The sequence below is a fragment of the Molothrus ater genome, chromosome 14 (assembly GCF_012460135.2).
Source record: "Molothrus ater isolate BHLD 08-10-18 breed brown headed cowbird chromosome 14, BPBGC_Mater_1.1, whole genome shotgun sequence".
Classification (NCBI taxonomy): Eukaryota; Metazoa; Chordata; class Aves; order Passeriformes; family Icteridae; genus Molothrus; species Molothrus ater.
In genome coordinates, this window is record NC_050491.2 from 8,142,991 (window position 1) to 8,166,477 (window position 23,487).

The 23,487-nt window shown below is 37.9% G+C and overlaps 1 protein-coding gene across 2 annotated transcripts in view; it reads left to right on the plus strand.

Annotated features, from left to right (window-relative positions):
* The first annotated feature begins 1,227 nt into the window (after positions 1-1,227).
* Positions 1,228-23,487, plus strand: part of AMMECR1 (AMMECR nuclear protein 1) — a 96,124-nt gene continuing 73,864 nt past the window's right edge. The window contains exon 1 of one of the 2 annotated variants that reach the window (XM_036402077.2): positions 1,228-1,399. In XM_036402077.2, coding sequence (XP_036257970.2) covers positions 1,228-1,399 — 172 coding nt within the window. Of the gene's footprint in view, positions 1,400-1,476; positions 1,558-23,487 lie in introns of those variants that run through there. The other variant, XM_036402078.2, reaches the window with a different exon arrangement.

The window sequence follows — 23,487 nt, forward strand, 5'->3', positions numbered from 1 at the left end:
CTTTTGCACATATCAAAAAACTGATGTTAAACCAAAAGCACATCCTGAATTAATGGTGATATTCAGCTCTTATCTTAGATGCACAATTGCTTTCCAAAGAAGTAGCTTCTCATAACCCATTCCCATGTGGCTTGAATCTAACCCAGTTACAGTACTGAAACCTTTTCCCTTTTCAGTATCAGTACAAAGAAAGCTGGGGACTAGCTCCTAGTCCATGCTCTGGCAGCTTTAATACTGGCCTAAATACGTTACTGAGGGTTACTTTTGGCACTGCTTGGGAAACTTAACTGATGTCAAGCCAATGTACCCCACACTCTGCCAACTGCTTCTTGTTCTCTTCTAAATCAAGGAAGTACCATTAAAAAGTGCCAGGGAGAAAGTTGAGGACTGGGATAAAGCACACTATGCTCTAGTGACCTGTGTAAGCACAAGGGATCCACAGGGAGCACTTACAGACCAGAACAACCTGGAGTACTATTGTAATTTGTTCTGGGCACCATATAGAGATGACATTGTCTCCTCCAAGACTGTGCCAAATACTCTGGCAAATATTGTCATTTTGTCCTTAAGTCACTGTTTGCAGAAAAGTTCCTAAATGTTGTATTTGCCTTCCTTCCTGCCTTCCTTCCTGCCACCATCCATCCATCCATCCATCCATCCATCCATCCATCCATCCATCCATCCATCCATCCATCCCTCAAAACTTTATCTGAAATTCCTTTCACTCTTTGGGACCACAAACAACTTTAAGTGAGTATTAAGCTTATACCCTACACCAGACTGAGCTTTCCAGAAGTCAGAGATCTGCAAAACCTCAGCTTCCCTTACTGCTATGAAATTTTGGAAATAGGGCACTGCTGCAAAATATTGCCACTACATTACAGGTGAAAGAAAGGTTTTTTTGAATCATATTTCCTTTTCCTTCTGTTATTGAAGAACTTTCTTCCACTCTGAACTCTTAAGGGTTAACTGGCATTGAGTGGAGGAGGGGGAAATCAGAGGTCAGCTCATGTTCTGATATCAGTGAACTCACAAGTTACTCCTTAAGCATGTGGTTTCATCCTAGGTTCTTCCTGCCAGCAATTTCTCACTTTAATCATACACCCACAGCAACCCAGATCTTTAAATTCAGCAATTCTTTCTCAGGTTTCAGCAAGTCATTGGCAGCCTGAGCTATTTTGGGATATTTTCTCTACTGCAGATGCAGCTTAGGAAAACGCAGGGAGCATGCTAAAGACCTGCAGCTATTTGCCTTGTACAATTTGCTCATTTCTCTTTATTTCTCTGTTTTCCTGCACTCATCACTTAAAGGACAACCTTTCTTGCAAACAAAATCCCTGGAGCCTGATTAGAGGGACTGAAGGCTCCCAGACACGGATTGCCTGCCAGCCACAGCACGGTAAGGACATGGACACTTTTGGCTAGCTTTGCATTGCAGCTTTTTAAGCTTTGCTGAATGTTTATTTGTGTCCATCGCTTCCAAATCAACACTGCTGGCATGGCAGGCAGTCTCCAGCTCCCGGGCTCCATTTTCATTCCCTAAAATCCTCAGCACTTGTAAGTAACACATTTATACTCACCCTCTCTTTGTGTGTTTTAGAAATCAATGACTGACACTAATTTTGATCAGTTCTAGGGGTCTGGGATTTTACTTTACATTTTACTATCTTTTGGACATCTGTGATTTGCAATCCTGATTGAAACTGTGGATATTTTATTGCCTGATCTTCCCTGTTGAAGGTATATCGTTAATTTTGGTACTTAGCTCAGCAAATTATGCAAATCAGGGAATGGTTTTATGTACGGTAGATGGAAATGTTATAAAAAAGCCCTGCTCCTGACGATTTACAGTTTATACATTGCCTTCCTGTGTTGTGCTCTGGCTCTGCTTTAATACCTTGAGGCTGCTAGAGCAGTACACTAACACTACAAAGGAATTGACAGCATAAAACCAATGCAGCAGCCAGAGCTTTACTAAAAATGACTCAATTTTATCATGCAGTTATTTTATTTGCTCACAGAATGCACCAAGTAACCCCTGCAAGAATGGTGAAATTTCAATCTATTAATGTACTTTAGATTTATTACATTCAGGATCAGGCTCTGAAGGTGGTATTTTTATTTCTAAAAGTCTCTTAACAATTTTGAGGCAATTTCTATTATATTGTCAATGTTGCTTTGAACATAATGCTGATACCTGAGCCTGGGTCTCTCATGCAGCTTGTGAGTCTGCCTCAGTTTCACTGAAATCCCTGATACTAAATTAGCTGAATGATAAATAGGTATCAATCCTTTAGTCTTTAGTTCAATTTTATACCAAATCCCAAATATTAGTACTCAGGTTGCTTGAAATCTTGAGATTCAGCACATTTCTCAGAGACCACAGGAGGAAAGATGGATGTGTCTTAGTAAAAGTTAGCAAAGCACTCAATTGTTTACTGTTAACAGAGAAACTGTTATGTCATTAGACAAGTTACAGAGCACACATGTAAAGCTAGATCACACATTTCTCTCTCAAAAAACCAATGTTGCTCTCAGCACAAACAGAAGTCAGGTGAAGGAAGTTTCACCAACAGGACAGGTCTGTGCAGAATTCAGTCTTTTGGGAATTCAGTGAGATAAACCCAATACAGGAATTATACCTGTACAGACGACCATTCAAGTGGTGCTTGTTGGGGCTTATTTTAGAAAATGTTGTCCTAAATTGTGGCACTGATAAAAATTATTATTAAAAAGACAATGCTTGTTATCACAAGATGTGCAGAAAGGAAATAATCTGAATAATGAAAAAACAGATGACACCTAACTGTTTCTTTTGAAAACAAGCTGTTGCATACAGGAATTCTCTGGAAATTTAAAACCTTGTCTTTGTTAGAGGAGGAATATGAACCATAAAGATTAGCAACTCTCCAGACCTTCCCAACTGAGCATACACTCTTACTTTTGGTATATGTGGCATATATATACCATAAATATATACCATATTTGGTATATATGCATGCCAAAAAATGAGTGTTAATACACTCATTTTTTGGCATGCATATATACCAAATCAGGCACAGACAAGATACTAAAAATTACTTTACTCTATAAATGAACTAATTTATAATTCAGCAGCAGCACTGCCTAACTCATACTTGATGATCCTTGCCTAGAAACCAGAATATAAAAAAGACTAATGGATATCAATAACAGCAAAGGCTGAAGTGGAACCCATGCTGATGTAAAGAAACACTTGTTTTAGAGTCAGAACATGAGCCAAAAACTTGGTTGTTCCTCAAAATATCATGGGTCCCTCTAATTTTAGTGACATTTTCAGACACACTAAAGCTGCAACATGATACTGTACATGAACACAGCTGTGGTAATTGGCCAGTTATATTCCATTCAGCTTGCTTGGTTTTTTAAAGTTTACACTACAATTTCAGCTTAACAATCAGTTTAGAAAAGGTTAATTGGTCCTGTACCACTCTGCAATTGGCTAGACTAAAAGCACCCATAGTTTCAATGGCTCCACTGACATGCAGTAACTTACTACACTGCAACAATCTGATCAGATGGCTGAGCCCTTCATTAAAATTGAAGGGACAGTTGAATTTTTCCTGTCTGTCACTTTGCACCAAATTAATTCTATTAAATCCAGCTGAGGCTGGATTGAAAGAGGAATCATCAACAAAAAGTGAATAGTAAAAGTTACTCAAGGACTGGGTCTGAATTTTAATATTCATACAGAGCAGGGCTCTGCAATAAAAAACTAATAAATTTAGTGGTGTGATGGTGTATGTTGGGTGGCAGCATCAGTTTAGAGGAGGAATAACACAGAATTGCAGAAATGAGAGAAAATGTAGTAGGAAACTAAAGTCTCATTGGAGGCAGGAATAAGCAGCCAAGGGGCAGCTGAGGTGAGAGGCTGCAGACCTGTATGTGAGGAGGCAGGAAGCCCTTGCTTGGCAGTCCGAGCAGCTGGGCATTGTCTTCCTGGAGCTGTTGAGCCCTGGCAGCACCAGCACTCCCCAGCCCTCTCCCAGATGGCAACAGCAGGATGAGAATGCTCTGCAGCCTGTTCCTCTTGAATCCTCCCATCTCCATTTCTTCCCACATCATCCCCCAGCTGGAGTAGGCCTTGGCCCACAGCCTGATAATAGTTAGAGAAGCACCAGGATAATAAGGGCTGCTTGGGAAGGCTCAGAGAGAAGCTACAGGGCCTGGACAGCAGGGTGGAAGTAACAGAGGAATGGAGAGGTAACAGACATCCTGGAGGACTGTGCAAAGAGACAGGGAGACAAACAAAAGTGCAGCTGCTTCCACCTAACACTCTGAGTGTAAAACAGCCAAGAAAAAGACAAAACCATATTAGGGTACACCATTAAATATAGAGATACTAGAGACAGTACAGCACTGATGGCATCCTATAAGTATGGGTCAGTCCCTAATTAAAACATTAGATAGTTTTTGTCACTCACAACACAATGGGTATCGTAACAATGAGGTAGGAGTACAAAAGCTATTGGTAAAGACATCACCATGGAGATTAATTTTTTAAGATTTATGAAAATGTTGGCCCAAGAACAAACAGATATAAATCAAACATAGCAATTATAATTTGGAGAATACAATGAAGCAGTGAGATGGGAACAAGAAACCTAATTATCAGGTTTTTATGATGAAGAATGATCAATTACCAAAAGCAATGTCTGTTTCTGCAAGTCGCTGCAACATTATAATTGCACCTGGACAGTTTCTAGGTCACTGTCATATGTGTTAATTTAAGTGAGATACAAATCAGTCTTGGGGTGTGATGAATGGATAGGTGCCATTACTTTAGCAATGTTGCTCCTTTTGACATCACTTCTCTCTCTGTACAAAGATTAAGATAACAAATGCAGTAACATCAGCCTCTTTCAGATACTCAAATAAAACTAGCACTTAAAGAAGAATGAATGGAGCAATCTTGACTCTTGTTGATATTCTGAAGAATTTTGGAAATCTGTTATGAGACTGCATAGATTAGGGGGTTTTGAATGTATTTAAAGGAAAATAAGAACCAAAAATTAACTTCCATGTTAAGTTTTCCCTCTATTTTTTGAAAACCAAGTTGATTTGACCGTTGTGATTAATGTTACATGAATTTCCATGATAATGCTTTGTAGGCTGCAAGTTAAATATAATTCCTGATACCACCTTTTGGCCTTTCCAGACATTGGCTTCAATTAAATAAAGCTGCAATGGATTCCTTAGCTGTCCCCATCAAATATGTCAACCTTTTAGTCAGTTCTTGTGGATATTTCTATAATCTTCCTGATTCTTGATTGACTTTTGTTTTACTACATATAATGATCAGGCTAGCAATCATAAGAAAGAGAACCACTAGCAAAGGCACCCAAAAGTTATATTTATAATTGGAAGTCCAAGTCACTAAGGCAAGTCACTGACAGATACTAATGATATACAGCAGCTCCTAACTCCAACTTATGCAACTTATTATGCAACATCTTTTCCTCTGCCATGTCCTGTTAGTAACTGAAGCCACTAACTTTATCTAAAGCTAGATAAAATATAAAAAGAATATCAAAGAATATGATATATCCATGCAGGAATGGTCTACTAAATATAAACACTACTTCTATCAAGGATAGAAAATGCAAGTAAAATTTGGCTCTCATTAACCCTGCCTCACATTGATCCCTAAATCTTTTATGTTATGACTGTCTTTTTTGAGGCCAGACATAGTATTAACCTGTCAGTATTCAAAATTCGAAGGTAAACAAATCATTTTTATGTTTGGCAAATAAAAACAAAAGGTCTCAGTCAGGAGGGAGGAAAGAGACTACTATCCTTAAGTATGAGAAAGCCTTCAGATAAGATATTGATCCAGTCATATTTATGTCCAATAATTTCACCATTTTAGAGTTAGACAGAAACAAACAATATCTCAGTCTTGCAGAGCATGCTGACATCACCTAGCCCCCAGTTTTAGTTCTTTAATGTAGTTTGTCTGTGCTGGTATTATTAATAGACGCACTAAAATGGGAACTTCGCCCTGGCTCAGCTTTGACTCACTGCATGGCCTTGGGCATCACATAACCTCTGTCTCCAGTTCTCTATCTGCATAATGCATTTGTCTATCTAGTGACTTTGCAGAGTCATGGGTCAAATAAATGAGTAACTTGACAGAATTTTTAAATTGAAATACACTGGCTTTCTTCTGCATTTTTATAATATATTTCCCTGAATTTTGACATAAACTCGCCTTTTTCATAATGGTAACCAAAGTGCTCAAATAAACCGAAAGAAGAACTATTTAACACTTCCAAATGAAAACCTCCTTGAACTAAAAGAATGGAACCACAGCCACATAAGACAGCATGTCATCTCACAGCCCAAAACACCTTTATCTGATGCTTTTTGTAAAGTTCTTTACTGTCCAGGGGAGAGGGAAGAAAGAAGGAAGCCTAATTTGACACCATGCAAAGAAATAGCAGATTACATAGCTAGTAAAATGTGCACTGCAAAGTATGGTCTGGGCATAACAGATGGAATAATCTATCAACTAATCTCCTTTATTACACTGGCAGTCAAAAGATCTGTATTTTTTTTAAGTCTAAACTGGTTCTGAGTGCAAGAGAGTCATATTCATTTGACTGCACTAGAAGATAGAAATCCTTCATATGGCTGAGATTATTTGCCCAAAGCTAATCAAGTTAGTTATACGCTTAGTTAATTTTTTTGCTTGTTGTCCATTGAAACTAATCAAATTTTCTCTAGAAAATAACTTCTCTGCTGCAGTTCTAATCCTTTGTGTCTTAAGGAAAGAAAAAAATCCTTCCATCAAGGCAGCCCCTGAGGGGACTTTTAAGGCACTGACATGCAATACTGAGATGTTCATTCGTTTGTAAGGGAGTCTAACCTAGATGCAAAACTGAATTACAGAGTCATCTGGCATTACTTTAAAATGCAAAAATGGACAAAGCAAGCGCATTAATTATCAAAAGTTGAAAAGTTCACCACTGATTATTGCATCAGTGGATGCTGCATCTTTACAAAGCCCAGACATCCAGGGAATAGCTGATGTCTCATTAGATACAAGCAATTGTATCTTTCAAGGTGGTGATCTTCGATGCTCACTCATCCATTGCTGTCTTATTTTTTCTTATGACTTGGTTAATTCTTTGCTTGGATTAGGGTTGAGATCAAAAAGGGATCTTACACAAAGGAATACTTATAATCCAGGATACACAAGGCATACACTGACCAGTGTTGCTGGACTAAACAAGCAGTGAAGTGTTCCCAAAGTTGGTTCCTTTCAGCTCTGCTAACCAGGAGCATGGATCTCATAATAGCACAGCTACCAGAGTAGGGTAAATGCCATTCCATTGCTAGTGATATCCCTACAGAACAGTGAGAGAAAATAATATATTGCCCAAATGCATGTAGATATGTTTGTATGCACAACAGGTTCCTGGTCTTGGAAGTACCTTGTCTACTCCACAAGAAAAAAGAATTCAGAGCTCCAACCTAATTCATAGCTTCTGTCCTCATGGAACTTGGCAACAGCACAAAGAATAAAAAACCCTCTAAAGCTGATCTAATCACTAATAATGACATAATTACTATGACATAACTAGAAATTTATGATAGATCTAGTCTGACAATGCTATTTGAGGACAACAGGTCAAATGAGGATGCAAAAAACCCAAGGTCTAATTCATTCCCAGTGTAAATTGGCAGTATTCCCTTTGACTTCAATGAGAGATTTACTTGTTCACTCCAGCTCTAATTTTTAGTCAGCATCTTCCCAATATTTATGATTGAGTTGCACCAGCCTAAGAAGTACTCACTTTTAAATCCAAAGCAAGAACCTCCAGAGACTGGGAAAGGCATATTTTCATATAATGGTCCACATTTAGATAGTACATTTACTTTTACTAGATTAACTTTCCCATATAAAGCAAATATTTAGTAAGAAAAAATTAACAAATTCCAGAGGCACAGCAGCAAGAGCCAGTCTAAAATATCTATGTGGCTCTTTTATGTCCAGATAACCAAAAAGTAACACCCAAGGAAGAAAGAATAGAAGGAATCATTGAAATAGAGAATAATCGGAATTAATGAACAAGTAGATGGATACATGTAGAGACATGTAATCTTGTATTGTTTAAGCAGCAATAATAAATTCAAACATTAAACCAGAAAGAGATGCTTCTATGTTTTTGTTTTGTGGAAAATGGGATTTTTGTTTTCATTGTGACACAGCTATTTGAGAGTTTCAAAACAGCAAATCTTGGTGAGGAAGGGATATTTTGAGTTGTGCTAAATGAAATACTTGAGTCATGTTAGTGTGTAAATTACAGTAAAATGCAGAGAGATACTCCATCCTCCTTCAGCTCAAATAGTATCAGCAATGAGGCCAGAGGATCAGTACTAGCTCACAGTCAACCCAAAAGTATTGCCACAGAAAATTCTTGATTCTGGAGAAAACACTTCACCATAGGTTGGACTGTGATGATAAAGTATATATTTAAATTCTTCACTGTATTACCAGAGGGATTTTGCCACAGCATAGCCCTGAAGTAAAAATGAAGAGAGAACTGAGGCAGCCAAGTGGTCCATTATGTCTTCTCAGAAGACAAAACAGTGAATCATTTATGATAAGTTCAATCAGCAAAACCACTTTAAAACCACTGATTTTAAAGCTTATCTAGAAATACATTTTTAATGTGGTTATTGATGTAGCATTTAATGAGGGTTGATTAAAAGATGAAGTTGCCCAAGATCTGTATCCATTACTATTAAAAGATAAGTGTTGAGGACTTGTGGATAGGCGCTGTTTACTGACTTCCATATATTGCATAAATATCATGGCCATGCCTCAATGACTCAGGTCAGAGTGTGCTGCTCAAAACTCTGTACAAACGTCAAGCAAGCAAAATTCCTGATTCAGTGGTTTATATATAAAATATAAAGAAGAAATGTAAGTTTTATTAAAGCATAGGACTTGAATGGCTGTTTCTGAGCTGCCAGATTACTTTAAATACTGATCAACTAAATTTTCATCCAGGGTAACTATTGCTTCACATCAAAAAGGAAAGAAATGAACTGGGCTCCATGGTCTGAATGGCACTGCAAGCTTTTGCCACTAGAGTGTGTCAAGGCATTTGTGAGGAAAAAACCTCTTCACGTGCTGTATCATTCAGTTCAAACTATTACCAGGGCCCTGGACAAAGACAAGTAGCTTGAATGTACCATTTATTTTTCTGATTTCCTGCTTGACTGCTAGAACTTGTCTTAAAGATTATACTACTAAGACAAGGTCTCACCTCATTAGTCTGATTATATGCTGTGTACAGGGATTTTTATATGGATACTGAACACAGGCATCCAGAAACAGTCCAGCCAATTTTAGGATCCATTACACTGTGCCTATATTTTCAGTTCAATGTCAATGAAACATCCCTTCCAGGCTAAGACTCTTACTTTGATGCAGTACAATAACACTGCTACTTTGTATTGAAAAGTCAGCACAGCCAGCCAATGTATGTAAATCTGTCCTTTCCTGCTTCTCTCTCTGCTGGATGTCTGCAGTTGCACTAAAATTGGGGTGGGGGGGGCGAGGGGGAGAGGAAAGGGGAAGGGGAGCCCACACACCTATACAAAAACTGCTGAAAATATACTGAAAATCTGTGCTGAGAATAGAGATGCTCCAGCATATTTAAAAAATCAGTTTGAAGAGAAACTATAAAAGCCCCTCTCTTTGATAGTAAAAAAAAAAATCAGAACAGTTAAAATTAGAAATGCGTAGGCATAAAGCATTTCCAGGATCAAACAGAGTATGTTAAATGTACACATTTGGTAATGCTAAAAATCAGGATCTTCCTCCATACTTTTCTGAATCAAGGTTTGTCCCCTTCTCCATCTGTAAAACTGCACTGACAGCACTCCCTCTCTTTGCTTACTTTTGTCTCTTCAGATTGCAAACTCTTATTAGCTGTTTTGACGACAGAAGTTCTTAGTAAATTTTTTCACTGTCCATAATGTCACCTCCATGCTGAAGATTTCAGCTACTAGACCAACCCTAATAGCTTTTCTTTAAAAGACATTAAAAACAAAACAAAAACCAAACATCCAAACAACTGCCTATAAGAGATAGGAATCCTACACCCAATCTGTAGTCCTTTACATGCTCGAGTGATGCTGTGAATGGAGACACTTGATTTCATCACCTCCTTTCCTTCTCCTAGGAAAGGTCTGATAAGCCTTTCTTGGGAGACTGCAGCAGCTTTCTGAGCTTCCAGAGGCTGACACTGTTAGAGTGACAATGATGACTGAGCAAAACAGCTTCTGAAATCCCTAAGCATTCACCCAAGTCAGCCATAGAGGGTCAGTGGCAGAAGAGCTACAGATCAGAAGATTCTGCCTTTGAATTGCCCAGACCAGCCTGAGAAAATGAGAGTCTGATAGGGCATCTGGAGTTCTCATCACCTGCTTTGTAACTTTAGATGAACATTTTGATCATTTTGAAATGAACTGATGGATGACAAGAGAACAAGGAACAGGAAAAAAAAGAATAGGAACACAAAGTAGAAGGAAAAGATCTGTGACCAGGTCTCTTTTACTCAGTGTATGCTGAGTTAATGATGCCTCATGCAAGTATCCCACAATCACACTAGAATTAAGAGATCCTACTTTTCATGAACAGCCTGCTGAAATCACAGATCCCTACCCACTGTATTTTTGTCCCAAGGATTCAGAGTACAGCACAGGCAGAGCATGCAGCAAGGCTCAAGGTCCAGCACTGGCACAGTACTGGGAGGAGCTACACCCTCATACACTAACAGTCCCCTGAAAACACACAGGTCACCTGAAAACTCCCAGGACAGTGTCTCATGAAGATTTCATAAACAAAATTTAGCAGGTGAAGTTTCTTCCAGTTCAATAAAAAAATGAAAATGTCAGCAAAAAGGAAGCACAAAACACAGTTCATACAGAAAGCATGCAATACTTTTTTTTTTTTTTTTTCTTAAACAAAACAAAACCCCAGTAATTTCCATTTAGGATAAATCTGAAATATTACATCTAATTAAAAATAAAATGTTTTGTGACTTTTTAAAAAAATACACATATACACATATTTTACTATTCAATTTATATTAACTTGTAAGTGGAAAATGGTATTTCTGTTTCAAAAGATGAAAAACTTCATTTTCAGCATGTTAAGATATTTCCTTTAAAAACTTGGAAAATGTTTCATATTTTTCCTATATTTCAGTGGAAACAATTTTATCTCAACCTAATCTCAAGAATGGTCCCAGTGTTTTCAAACCTCTGTTATTCTAATTTAAAATTTAAAAATCATTCAAAATTTTTGTCCACCTCTATTCATAAATTTAAGCATCATTTACCTCTATTCATAAAGGTATGCACATTCAAGCATCATTTTGGCCCTAGAATCTTGGGAAAGGAAATACTCAAGAGCCTTTCTAAAATACCTTTCCATTTCCCACCACTGTGTCCCTAGCTGATATTCCTTGTATCCTCATGCAGCAATAGCTCTACCTTCACTGTGGCAGTCCCTCGTGAAATGTTTTCTAGAATTAGAGTGTGAAGGCTGGAGAGTGAACTTGCTGCTTTTATAAAAAGAGAAGAACACCCAGGAGAAGGTATTTAAATTATGTCCTGAGGCAGAATGAAGTTGATTTAAGTCAGGGATTATTTTTATCTCTCCAGTCAACTAGAAGTTATGCAGCAAAGCCTGCAGAGACAACAGCCATGCAGCATGGTCTGTACCACACTCTGGCAGTGCTAGGAAGCCAAGCCAGCTCAGCAGCAGGCGGAGCTGTGCCCTTGCGAGCCCTTGGCAGGGCTCTGCGGGAAGGGCTTCCCCGGCCAAGCTCCCCGGGCTGCTCTGTGCTCAGAGGAGCCCTCTGCAGCACCTGGACCCTGCAAACCAGTCTGCACCCGCACATTGTCACAGCACCTGGACCCTGCAAACCAGTCTGCACCCGCACATTGTCACAGCACCTGGACCCTGCAAACCACACTGCACCTGCACATGGTCACAGCACCCGGACCCTGCAAACCAGTCTGCACCTGCACATTGTCACAGCACCCGGACCCTGCAAACCACACTCCACCTGCACATTGTCACAGCACCCGACCCTGCAAACCACACTGCACCTGCACATTGTCACAGCACCCTGGACGCTGCAAACCACACTGCACCCGCACATGGTCACAGCACCTGGACGCTGCAAACCAGTCTGCACCCAGCACATTGTCACAGCACCCTGGACCCTGCAAACCACACTGCACCTGCACATTGTCACAGCACCCTGACCCTGCAAACCAGTCTGCACCCTGCACATTGTCACAGCACCCTGACCCTGCAAACCACACTGCACCCGCACATTGTCACAGCACCTGGACCCTGCAAACCAGTCTGCACCTGCACATTGTCACAGCACCCTGGACGCTGCAAACCACACTGCACCTGCACATTGTCACAGCACCTGGACGCTGCAAACCACACTGCACCCGCACATTGTCACAGCACCTGGACCCTGCAAACCAGTCTGCACCCAGCACATTGTCACAGCACCCTGGACCCTGCAAACCAGTCTGCACCCGCACATTGTCACAGCACCCGGACCCTGCAAACCACACTGCACCCACACATTGTCACAGCACCTGGACCCTGCAAACCACACTGCACCCGCACATTGTCACAGCACCCGGACCCTGCAAACCACACTGCACCCACACATTGTCACAGCACCTGGACCCTGCAAACCAGCACTGCACCTGCACATTGTCACAGCACCCTGGACCCTGCAAACCACACTGCACCCGCACATTGTCACAGCAGCTCTGGACACTCTTGGGTTTGGCTCCTGCACCTAGCACTGCACTCATGTCCTGGCATACTGATGAGGGGAAAATGGGATGGTTATGATGGATCCCAAGCCCCGTTCTTCAGTCACATACTGCCTCTACACATCTCTAATCTGTGCTGAGAGCAGGTGATTTGAACCATGGACACCTGGGACCCTTCTCCTTCCTTTTCCTGGTCTGGCTCTGACACACAAGTGAATAGATTCTTCCATGCCTGAGACCTCAGTTCAAAGCCAATGACCTTTCCATTGATCTCAGAAATCCTTGCATAGAACTCCAACCAAGTATCCCTGCAGAATATCATCAGGAAAACAAAGCAAACCCCCACAAGTGTGAAATTACCTCTGGAAGAGAAATGTCTATTTCCTCAAGTTTTTTTTTCTCTGAAAAAGGCAGTATATTTACTGAGTTTTTAACATGTAGATAGATGCATGTATGCAGTTGCCTGAAAGCACCTGATCTAAAACATTAAATCTCTGCATTTAATTTTCATGTGTAGGGAAGGAAAATCAGTAAAAATTTTGAATAAATAAATGCTACTTTTTAGAATAAAAAATTAAAGCAAATGTTTACAGGAAGCTTGCTATAATAAATAAATTACTTGGATTTTAAAATTCTCTTGCAGTGTTCGAAATTAAAACATTGCATCACATTTCCAGTGCTTACCAGCAAGAACAAATTCATGATAAACTAACATATAACTACATTTTCTTCTACCACTGGTGATCAAGCAGCAATGTGCAGGTTAAAAATAAGAAATGTAAATGAATTTGTATGTTAATAAATGTAATTATGGCTCTATCTGAATTTTAATCACCTAATGAATGTAACTCCTAAATTACACAGGGAAAGAAGCTAATTGGATCCTCTGTATCTTTTCTGTTGTGGCTACAAGTAGTGTATTGTACATTTCCTAGCACTGAAAAAGGACAATGCTGTGCACAAGGAAGGAGTTCCATCCAGAGGCCAGCAAGTAACTTGAACTTTACAATGTGCAGCTATTTATCTTTTTTATTCTTTTAATTTTTCTAAGTAGAAATACCACATTTTAAGAGACACCCCCCATCCTTTGAAACAAGTAAACTGAGGATCAGGATATGTTATAAAGAAAAGATAATTATCAAAATAGTAGCTAAAAGGAATAGCTTAGAGCTACTCACATACTTCAATCTCTTTAAAATTTCAAACAGCACACCTTCACAAGAGCTAAGTGATCTTACATTATTCAATACAGTGTAGAGATACAGTGGATATATGTGTTTTCCTAATCAACCCTGTCTCTGAGTTCTCAATATTATGAATCAGAGCAGCCAAAAGCACTGCATGGGTTAATGCAAAATTAAAAATAAATTTAAAAATTCCTTACAAGTTTTCTGCTAAATATACAGAATATATATATATATTATACTCACAAGCTTTATTCCTTTCTTGGCATGAATGTTTATGTCAGCATTACTTGAAAGTGGAACAGAAAGCTTATAGTATGTTACAGAGATAATAGATATAAATAAGGTTCTGCCAATCAAAATAAAAAAATTCATATAAATCCCATATTATATTTGGTTATTTTTTTCTGTTATAAGAAGAACCTCATGTAATTCTTACAAGATAATGACATCTAATAAAGCAGATGAAATTTGCCCAGCAGTTTGCAAGAAAGAGAACTATTTTTTAATCTCCATCTGACTTAAACAAAGCTGATAATAGCAAACCTTCTGGTGAATAAATTATTAGCAATTACTCCTAATTTTGGTACCAAAATGAAATGTCAGAACATTTCAGCAGTAGAAAAATGCAATTTGAGTGAGGTTTGTCTCTAGCAGTAGAATAACAGGCTGAGGTCACTTTAAACAAATGTTTGAAATGCAGTGTGTTATTAGTATTTCAACCACTGCCAATTGCATTTACTTACTATAATTATTGTTTCATAAGATTTAGAACAAGCATGTTTTACTATCTGCTGTAAGACACCATACCACAAATTGAGGGGATTCAGATTAAGACTTGTCTTATTGTAAGTACATTCTGAAGCCTAGACTTTAATCTTTATAAATTATTCATATCTCCTCACAACTGTACCTGTTTCTTTTAAAAATAATCTTGTATGGATTTTCCCTTTCTTCTCAGAGATGGCTGTTCCTCTGATTATCTTAGTCAGGACTCACCCATTACAAGAACCAATTCTTTCTACCACTTTTGTTTTCTTAATTTTCCAAAAGGAATCCTAGTGACCACAGTTCTCTGATGTGAAAGAAATGTCAAATTTTACAGCTTTCTACTTCGTGAATTCCCTTTTTCCACAGAAGGGTGGTGCAACAGACCAGCCCTGTTTCATCTAGCAAATTACAAGCAAACATTGGAATAACTTAGGTGCAATCTAATGTGATGGTAATGTACAGAAACCTACCTGATAAGGTATGTCATGCCAATTTTTTGCACACTGATGTTGGATGACGACCAGCAGTGGCCTTGTGAAGGAGCATATGGTCGGAGAAGTCATGATGTGATACTGACTTGTGTGATTTATCCAACATTTTGAAAGCAAACTGTCTTACCTTAAAGTGGCTACAGTAAGATAATGCAATCTGATTTTTATAAATAAAAACTACATACACTTTCCCTTTTCATCATTTGGAGAACTATCACAGCATTTCTCTTATTGTGCCCTTGTTTATAATAATGATTACCTCAAATATTGGCAACCATAGATACATTATAATATTAAAGGCTGTATAAACAAATAACTATCTTTCTGATAGATGTTAAATGTTTTAAAATAGAAACTTTAAAAGTTTTATAAGCAATAGATTCATAATGTATCAGCTTGGAAAAAAGCCAGAACAAACCCACAAAACAAAAAACCCTCAAACAAATCTCCAAACTTGGATTTATCTTTCAAGGAAAAAGAGTTGTCTGTAGCATAATTAGCAGTCATGGCTTATCTCCTTAATTATCTCCCAATTCCTTGAAATGTAGGCTCATGTATGATGTGACTGTATGAATGCAAGAGTTCATACCCCTCACTTCATACATCACAGAACAGCTTTCCTGCATTGCCCTCCTGAGGCCCATAAGAATTGAAGGTCTGCATTAAGGCAATAATCCTAATCAAAGCACATTCTTCACACAGCAGTTCACAGGGCTCAGGAAGGAGTTAGTCTCCCTGATGCACAATTAGTTTCTCTGATAAACATTTTGTTTTTATCTATTGGATTTAGGCTGGGTATTTCTCACCTCCCTCTGAAGCATCAGCTCAGCCCTATTGTCTGGACATCCATCCAAACTCTATCCACACTGATCAAATCAGAAGTTAAATCAGACAGAACCAAGATTTTTAAAATTAAAAGAAATGTAATTCAGCAATGCATAAATCATATTCATCCATTGGCAGCGATGCAATTTCTAAAGCTGATCTGGTAATTCTTGTTCCAAAGCAGAAGGACATAATTTTATCTTAATTTAACAGTTTCTCAAATAATTGCCCACATTTTTCCACAAGCTTAGTATAGTACAAATGGCTTTTCTGATATTTTGATTAATTTTTCCCTAGTAGTAACAACTAAATAATTGGACTCGAAAAGTATATGATTATCTTACAGAATTCTGTTATGGTTAATATATTTCTAGTCTTCATTACCATTTTCATGACTCTGCAGCATGTCACTCACCCTCCACAATCCTGAGACCCTTCCTTCCCTACTTCCTCCCTGCTCTGCACGTTTTGGTTTTACAGCACTTTTTCTCAAGCTCACAGCCTAGGTCTCTCATGGAATCCACCTAAAGGCAGACTGCAGCTTCAGACTTCTGAGTGAAATAAAATATGAGCACATCTGATGTGGCTTTTTTCCCCTCCTGATCAGCATGACAACATAGTCAATGGCAACACAATTGTGTTAGAGACTTGGCTGTTGCTAAGGAGAAGGGAGCTTGGGAAAATGTGGGAGCAATGTTACTTTAAAATCTGCATGTACACAAGGTCTTTCATACATTTCCTTACCTCTATACTGGCAAAAGGAATATGGCATTATAGGCATGGTGTTAATATGTCTCATATGACATTATTTCTCTACTCCTTGGATAACCAAGGAGGGCTACCCATGAGGTCAATATTTATACAGAAGATAACTATCTTCTTCACTCCATCAATGTTATTTAGATCTATGGAAGATTTGGGGCCACAAGAATTTTGCATCTCTCTGTGCTGACAGCACTTAGAACAGTCTTAACTTGGTCTACTTCTCATCCTTTTCTGTTTATGTCCTTAGTGCAGGTAGTACAAAGAAAAGGATTTAACTTATCCCCTTCTCTTCCCCTGCAAGTTCTTTGCTGTTCTCTTGACTTTGTTGTCAGAATCTCTCATTTCCCTCTCTGCCTGGCAGACAAGGCAACCTTTGGGATCCTGTGCTATTAGTGTCATCACAGGGCAGAGGTTCCATTCATGGAAGAGCTGTTTCCTGCCTGGCTGTGAGCTGTATGCTAATGTGACAGCCTGGCAAGTATTTGAGAATGTCACTTCTAGCAAAATAACTGTCCTGAATGGTATTTATCATATATAAAACCACATATATATCAACAAAAAACTCCAACAAAATTCAACTCTAACACATATTTCAAATGAGATGCCCGCAGGCACTTACAACATGAGTACATGTCAGTAGCCATATGTGCTGTAATCCTCCTCTTTATACATAGACCCAGCATAATCCTTTCATGCACCATGTATCTAATCTGTATTCTCTGCTTTGGAAGCAAGATTAATCTCAAACTTTCAGAATTAATTCAAAGGCATTAACTAGCTTTCAAATCTTCATTATTTTGGCAACCAAGTAGTTAAGCAATGTGGCAAATGACCAAATCATTTCTGGTACCACTTCATTTCAGGTTCTTTAAAGCCCTGCAGCTGAACCACAGCTGGGTACTTAATACAAGGTTTTATCTTTTGGGGGAATGTTACTTTTAAATGCTTAATAATTATGAATTCATTTCCCATTTTTTTATAAGCAGGGGATCATAATGAACTCATTTGTTATTCATGTGAATGTCAAATGTGTTCCCACGGGAGTTTTATTCTAATTCACTATTAGTTAGTGGACTCATAAAATAAAATGTTATCCATTTTTTACTTTGAGCGTGTAATGCTTGGTAATTGTTCATCAAAGGGCAAATGTAATATTTTCCTTTGATAACTTTCATTTCATTCTGATTTAACTAGAAAGAGAACTAGTTTTAGAGTAAGGGTACCTCTAGAAACAGAAGTAGATTTGATAAACTGTGAACCTTCCATTTAAAATGCAATTAATGAGATTATCATAAGCTAGTATTTTAAAAAGCAGATGCATTATAAGTGTACGTGTTTGAACTACATGGATTTAGCATAACAAGACAAGCCATATCCAACATATATTGTTTAATGATAGTTCAATGAGAGACATATTTCAGTATTCCACAACAGTTTTCAAGCCACTGTTCTATTGCAATAGAAAATTTAGAGGTGAGAGACTTACAGGTCATGGCAGAATCTGAATGTGATGACACTGGACAGCTGGACTTTGATCTGTGAAAACAACCACAAAGTAAGCAATAGAAAAACAGAGAATTCAAATTCTTATGTGATTTTTTTAAGAGTTAAACACATAGGATTTTTTATTAAATTATTTTCAAATTTCTTCTATATCCCTAATCTAAATGGAGCATTAGCTGGAAGGACCCACCCCACATACAGATAGCCCTGAAATATTTCAGTGCCTTAGATCTGACATGCTGTGCTAGGATTCTCAAGAACTGTGTCACAGGGATACTTCCAATCTTGAAATGCTCTTCAGAAATGCTAATCAAAACAAATTAATTATTATTGAGATGCAGTTTCAAGGGAGATGGTAATAAACCCAGAATCTCATTTATAACTGGAGCCTGTAGATCAAAAAATTTATACATTTACTCTAAAATACACAATGAGAGATGGCCCTTTTTTTTCACTTGAAGTAACAAGGATATGTTTTTTGGTATTAGGAATGGAAATAATAGTTTCCTCAAATAATATGTATGGTCTTTAAATCAAAATATGTTATTATTGTGCAATCTTTGGCAGTCAGTAGATTATTAGAGTATTAACTATGAAGAAACCACTGAGAAAAACAAACATGCAAATAAAAGCTCAGACACAAGTCTTGATCATCACAGATATTTCCAGATGTTAAAAACTGTAACTTCACCTTTTATAATAGTTAGCAGGAAACATAATGAGCAACAATGCTTCCTGAATGCTATGACTTCCTTCACAGTTTAAGAAATAGTATTTATATTAATCTTCTAAAATATGTTTTACTTCATTTAAATAATGATCATGTTAAAAAAGAAAAGGTCTACTTTTACTTGTGTAATGGCAGACTGAGTTATATGGATAATGTGAAAAAGGAATATCAGAATTAGTGAATGAAAGGAAAAGTGCACAAGAGAGGTAACACTTTTGAAGCTTGCATGCTTACCAACTGCTTTTTATTCAAAATTAATGCAATGTGTTTATTTTATACATTAAACAACTATGACAGAAATTATCACCACCAGCAGGCAGCCTGAAGGCCTTTCCCTAGAGTGAGAATACAAATGTGGGAGATAAGAAAAATGGGAAGACATAAAGTTTTGTGGGGATAGCTATTGATCTAGGAAAATATCACTTTCCTTGAAAACAGAGGATAGCTCAGGAGACCTAGAAACTGACAAATCATTCATCAATTTACAAGGGGACCTACCAGTTTAAAAGGTCTGGGTTTGAACTCATCATTCTGTAACAGTGAAATTCTATTTACCTCACTGGAGTAATTTGATTTATACATGTCTGAAAGGAGAACTGACTTTTGTAACAGAAAGAAATGAGAAAATATGTTGGAGAACATGAATTCTACAGAAAGGAAGCAATAAAACTAAGGAAAATGCAATGAATAAGTCAGGCACTGAATTCTACCAGTTCCAACAGATCCAATTTTATTCAGAAACTTGCAGAAGTTGGGGTTCAGGACTGCTAGTCCCCTCCATAAAGATACAAGAGTTAGGATTTGGGGCTCATGAGTTGTTCGGCTTTTCTTTGAAAGAAAAGAAGAATTTGCAGGACTGAGTAAGTGAAAGCAGATAGGGGTGAGGCTGAGCCTGAGCCACACTGGGGCTGCCCTCACGAGGTGCCGGTGAGGAAAGGAACAACTGCAATGACAAGGGCTTTTCCAGAACCCTGCTGGCTTTTTGCCACCAAGGGTAACAGCTGCTCGTAACTAACACTCCATTTACAGCAAGTCTCTTTTAAGACAATATATTTAGTGATTTTAGCAGTTCATAGTGCTGAAGGACCAGCACCTTTATGGCAAAACACTGGCATTTGTCAGTTTTTACTTTGCACAGAAAAAGAGAGAAGTGCAACAAAGTGACATAAGCGGTGATTTTATCAAACCAGTCACAGAAAGGAGGATCAACATATCATTCAGGGTGACAGGTACAGATCAGAAGCACTTGAAGATATAAGGGTAAGTAATTTAGGCATTGAATATAAAAAAGGCTGATACTTCTAGGGAGAAAGGAAAAAAATACAGTTGATAAACAGTAATGTATTACAATAGCAAAGATGGAAAAATACTTGAGTGCCCTGCTTGCATATTTTTAGAAGCTGCAATAGTCTACTAATGAACACACTTTCAAAACAATAGCCAAAATGTTACACTAGGAAAAACTAAACCCATCCAATATCAAGTGACTAGATGTTTCCACCTGGAACAGTGGAAGCAGTCCTTGGCCATCTTAAGATTTACAGATTCTTTTATAGAACTGAGAATGATAAAGGGCAGCAGAAGGATTTGCTGAGTTTTCACTGCTCACAAAGATTAAAGAAAATAGTTCTTCAGTCTCTGGAGAAAAGAACAGTATATCTCATTTCTTTGAAAGGAAGAGAGATGTCAGCTTCAATGCTATCTGAGCAGTGTAAAATACCAGAGCAAGGGAGCATGAACCTGAGCTAAGAACTGGACATTAGAGGAATGGAGGTGGAATTCCTTAACAACAAAAGCTAGATAACATGTGCAAAAAGATAGCAAAAGCAGCAGCCAGAAGAAATCAAATCATTTCATGAGAAAATTAAATAACACCTGAAAAAGGAAGCTCAACACATTCTCGCATCAAAAGGAAGATGAGAATTTATGCCTGTTGGCTTCCTTACACTGGAGCATTTCTGTCATCCTTATCAATTAACATCATTAATAATAAATTAGTATTGTTAACATTCACCTCTTTTCTGAAATTGCTGCTCCTTGCATTAACTAAATTTAAATTAAAGTTTCATATTGGCATTTTTACATGAGATACAAAATCAAGTGCTGGCCCCTTGGGATGGCTAAAGGAATAAGCAGGCTTGTAATTGTGGAATCCTGATCAGATTTTAATTCTTAGCATACCATCACCATGCATTTTATCTTCCTAATCCACTCATACACTTGAAAATTAATGATTCTATTTTTCCTAATACACCTCAATTGTTGTGTCCTATTTGACTGTTGCTGAGGTTCATTAGTGGTGTCTGTATCACTGCACTGGATAAACATACATTGATATTAATAGTTGTAATTAACTTACAACTCTTAAAGCTCTCACTCTTCAGAATTGAGAAATGCTGTAATTACAAAAGGTTCTCCACAGCAGTGGCAAACATTTTGTGAAGGAGACTAACTACAAACAGCCATGTCAAAAAATATATCCTAAGGCTTATTATTAATGTATCAGCTAGCATAAATCACTGTAGCTTCACTGACCTCAATGCAGCCACAGTGAATTCATATTGAGAATACAGCTACATAAGCTACATCTCCTTTTATCACTGTACAATGGAAAAATACATTGAAAAGGATAGTATATGGTATTAACATAATATTTGAGGAACATTGCAGCTCACAGAATTAGTTGAAACGAATTCCATTAAAAAGTTACTACTAGTCTCACCTTCCATTTATTACAAGTGCTTTGAACTTTAGGTTTTTAATGAAATAATTTTTCTGACTCCATAGACACACTTAATGCTTTTATCTCTACTTCAGAAACTGTTCAGTCCTAGATTATTTACTTTGACAAATAACATTTTAGAATGCATGGTTATTGTTTGCTTTACTTGTTTGCTTTGGAGGGTTTATTTGGTGGGGTGTTTGTTTGTTTGTTTTGTTGTGGGGTTTTTTAATGCCCAAACTAATGCCCAGTTTTACAGTGCAAGCTCAGATGGTTTAACAGGACCAAACTTTAAATTCACATTGGAGTGAAAAATGCTTGTAAAACAATGTGAATTTTAAAATAATACAGATTGGATTCACAGTACAGTAAAATTATAACATAGTCCAAAATATGACACAGGACCAGGATTCCAGTAAAAAAACATGTGAGGACCTTTTGTCTGCTGGCTGTTATCACATCCGGAGATGATTTTTTGTACAAGATTTTTTAGAAGAAACTTCAGTAGGGGTTTGAAATATGGAACAATAGCAGGATATGGCCTCTAAATGGTAGGAACAATTGCTGTTCTCAGACATGTGCAAGTTAACTTTCATTAGCTTTGTTAGATTTTGTGCACACTTTCTGGCCTAGATTCAGGGCTGCATCTAATTTCTCCTGGGGACAACTGAGACACTGAGTGTAAGTGAAGAACAGAAACTATTCTGTCTAAGCAGAATATACTGAGGAAAACTCACATCAGCCTCAAGAGTGTGATAGACCAGTTTGGGAATTATGTGAGAAAGTAATACAAGCAAACCCACTTTCTTTCCAGCTACACCCTTGATGCCCTGTAGGCTGCAGAGCAAGGGAAGAGTTGCCTACAGTGGCTCTACAATGGGTGGAAACTCCTCAGAACAAAGGAATTTTTAGCATGTAAATCTTTCAGTTTTATGGCAGGCCCATCCAAAAAAAGCTCATTAGGATGGGAAGATAGAAAGATAGAATTTAATTTTGGAAGATGTACGTACAGACTTTTCTCTAGAATAGTTACAACTCCATAGACATGCTAGCTGTTTACCTAGTTCAATTTTTGAAGGGATTTTCTTTTTACAGAATTATTTGTAGTATAATATTTTCTTCAGTTCTCAGAAAGTGGAATATTCTGTATTTTGAAAAGAGGACTTTCTGTTTCCCTTTCCTTCATTGTCTGGCTCTGACTTTTCTACAGTCCCAAGCATAAATGAATTTCCTTCCCATTCAAGGCTCTTTATCTTTCCTCAACTGATTTTCTTTACCTATTATTTAAAATTCAAATATTTCTGTGATTTCTGACAGTTTCCCCATAAATATATGAAATGCTGCTTTAGGCTGCATCTTCTAATTTTTCACCAGCACTGCTTCAGCTGCCCAAAGCCACTAATTCTCAGTTTTGTGTAGCCACTCCAAGAGACCAACACAGATTTTTGTGCAGCCCTCTGATAAACCAGACTGGAGAATTGATTTGGCTGAAAAATAATTGATGGAAATTTAAGGTTTTAAAGTTGATCGTCTGCCTCACATCTGCACAAAGAGCTGCATGAACACATCAGAATGGGTGGGGCAGGAAAGAGAACAATTAGCTGAGGTAAAACTGCTTGAACCAAC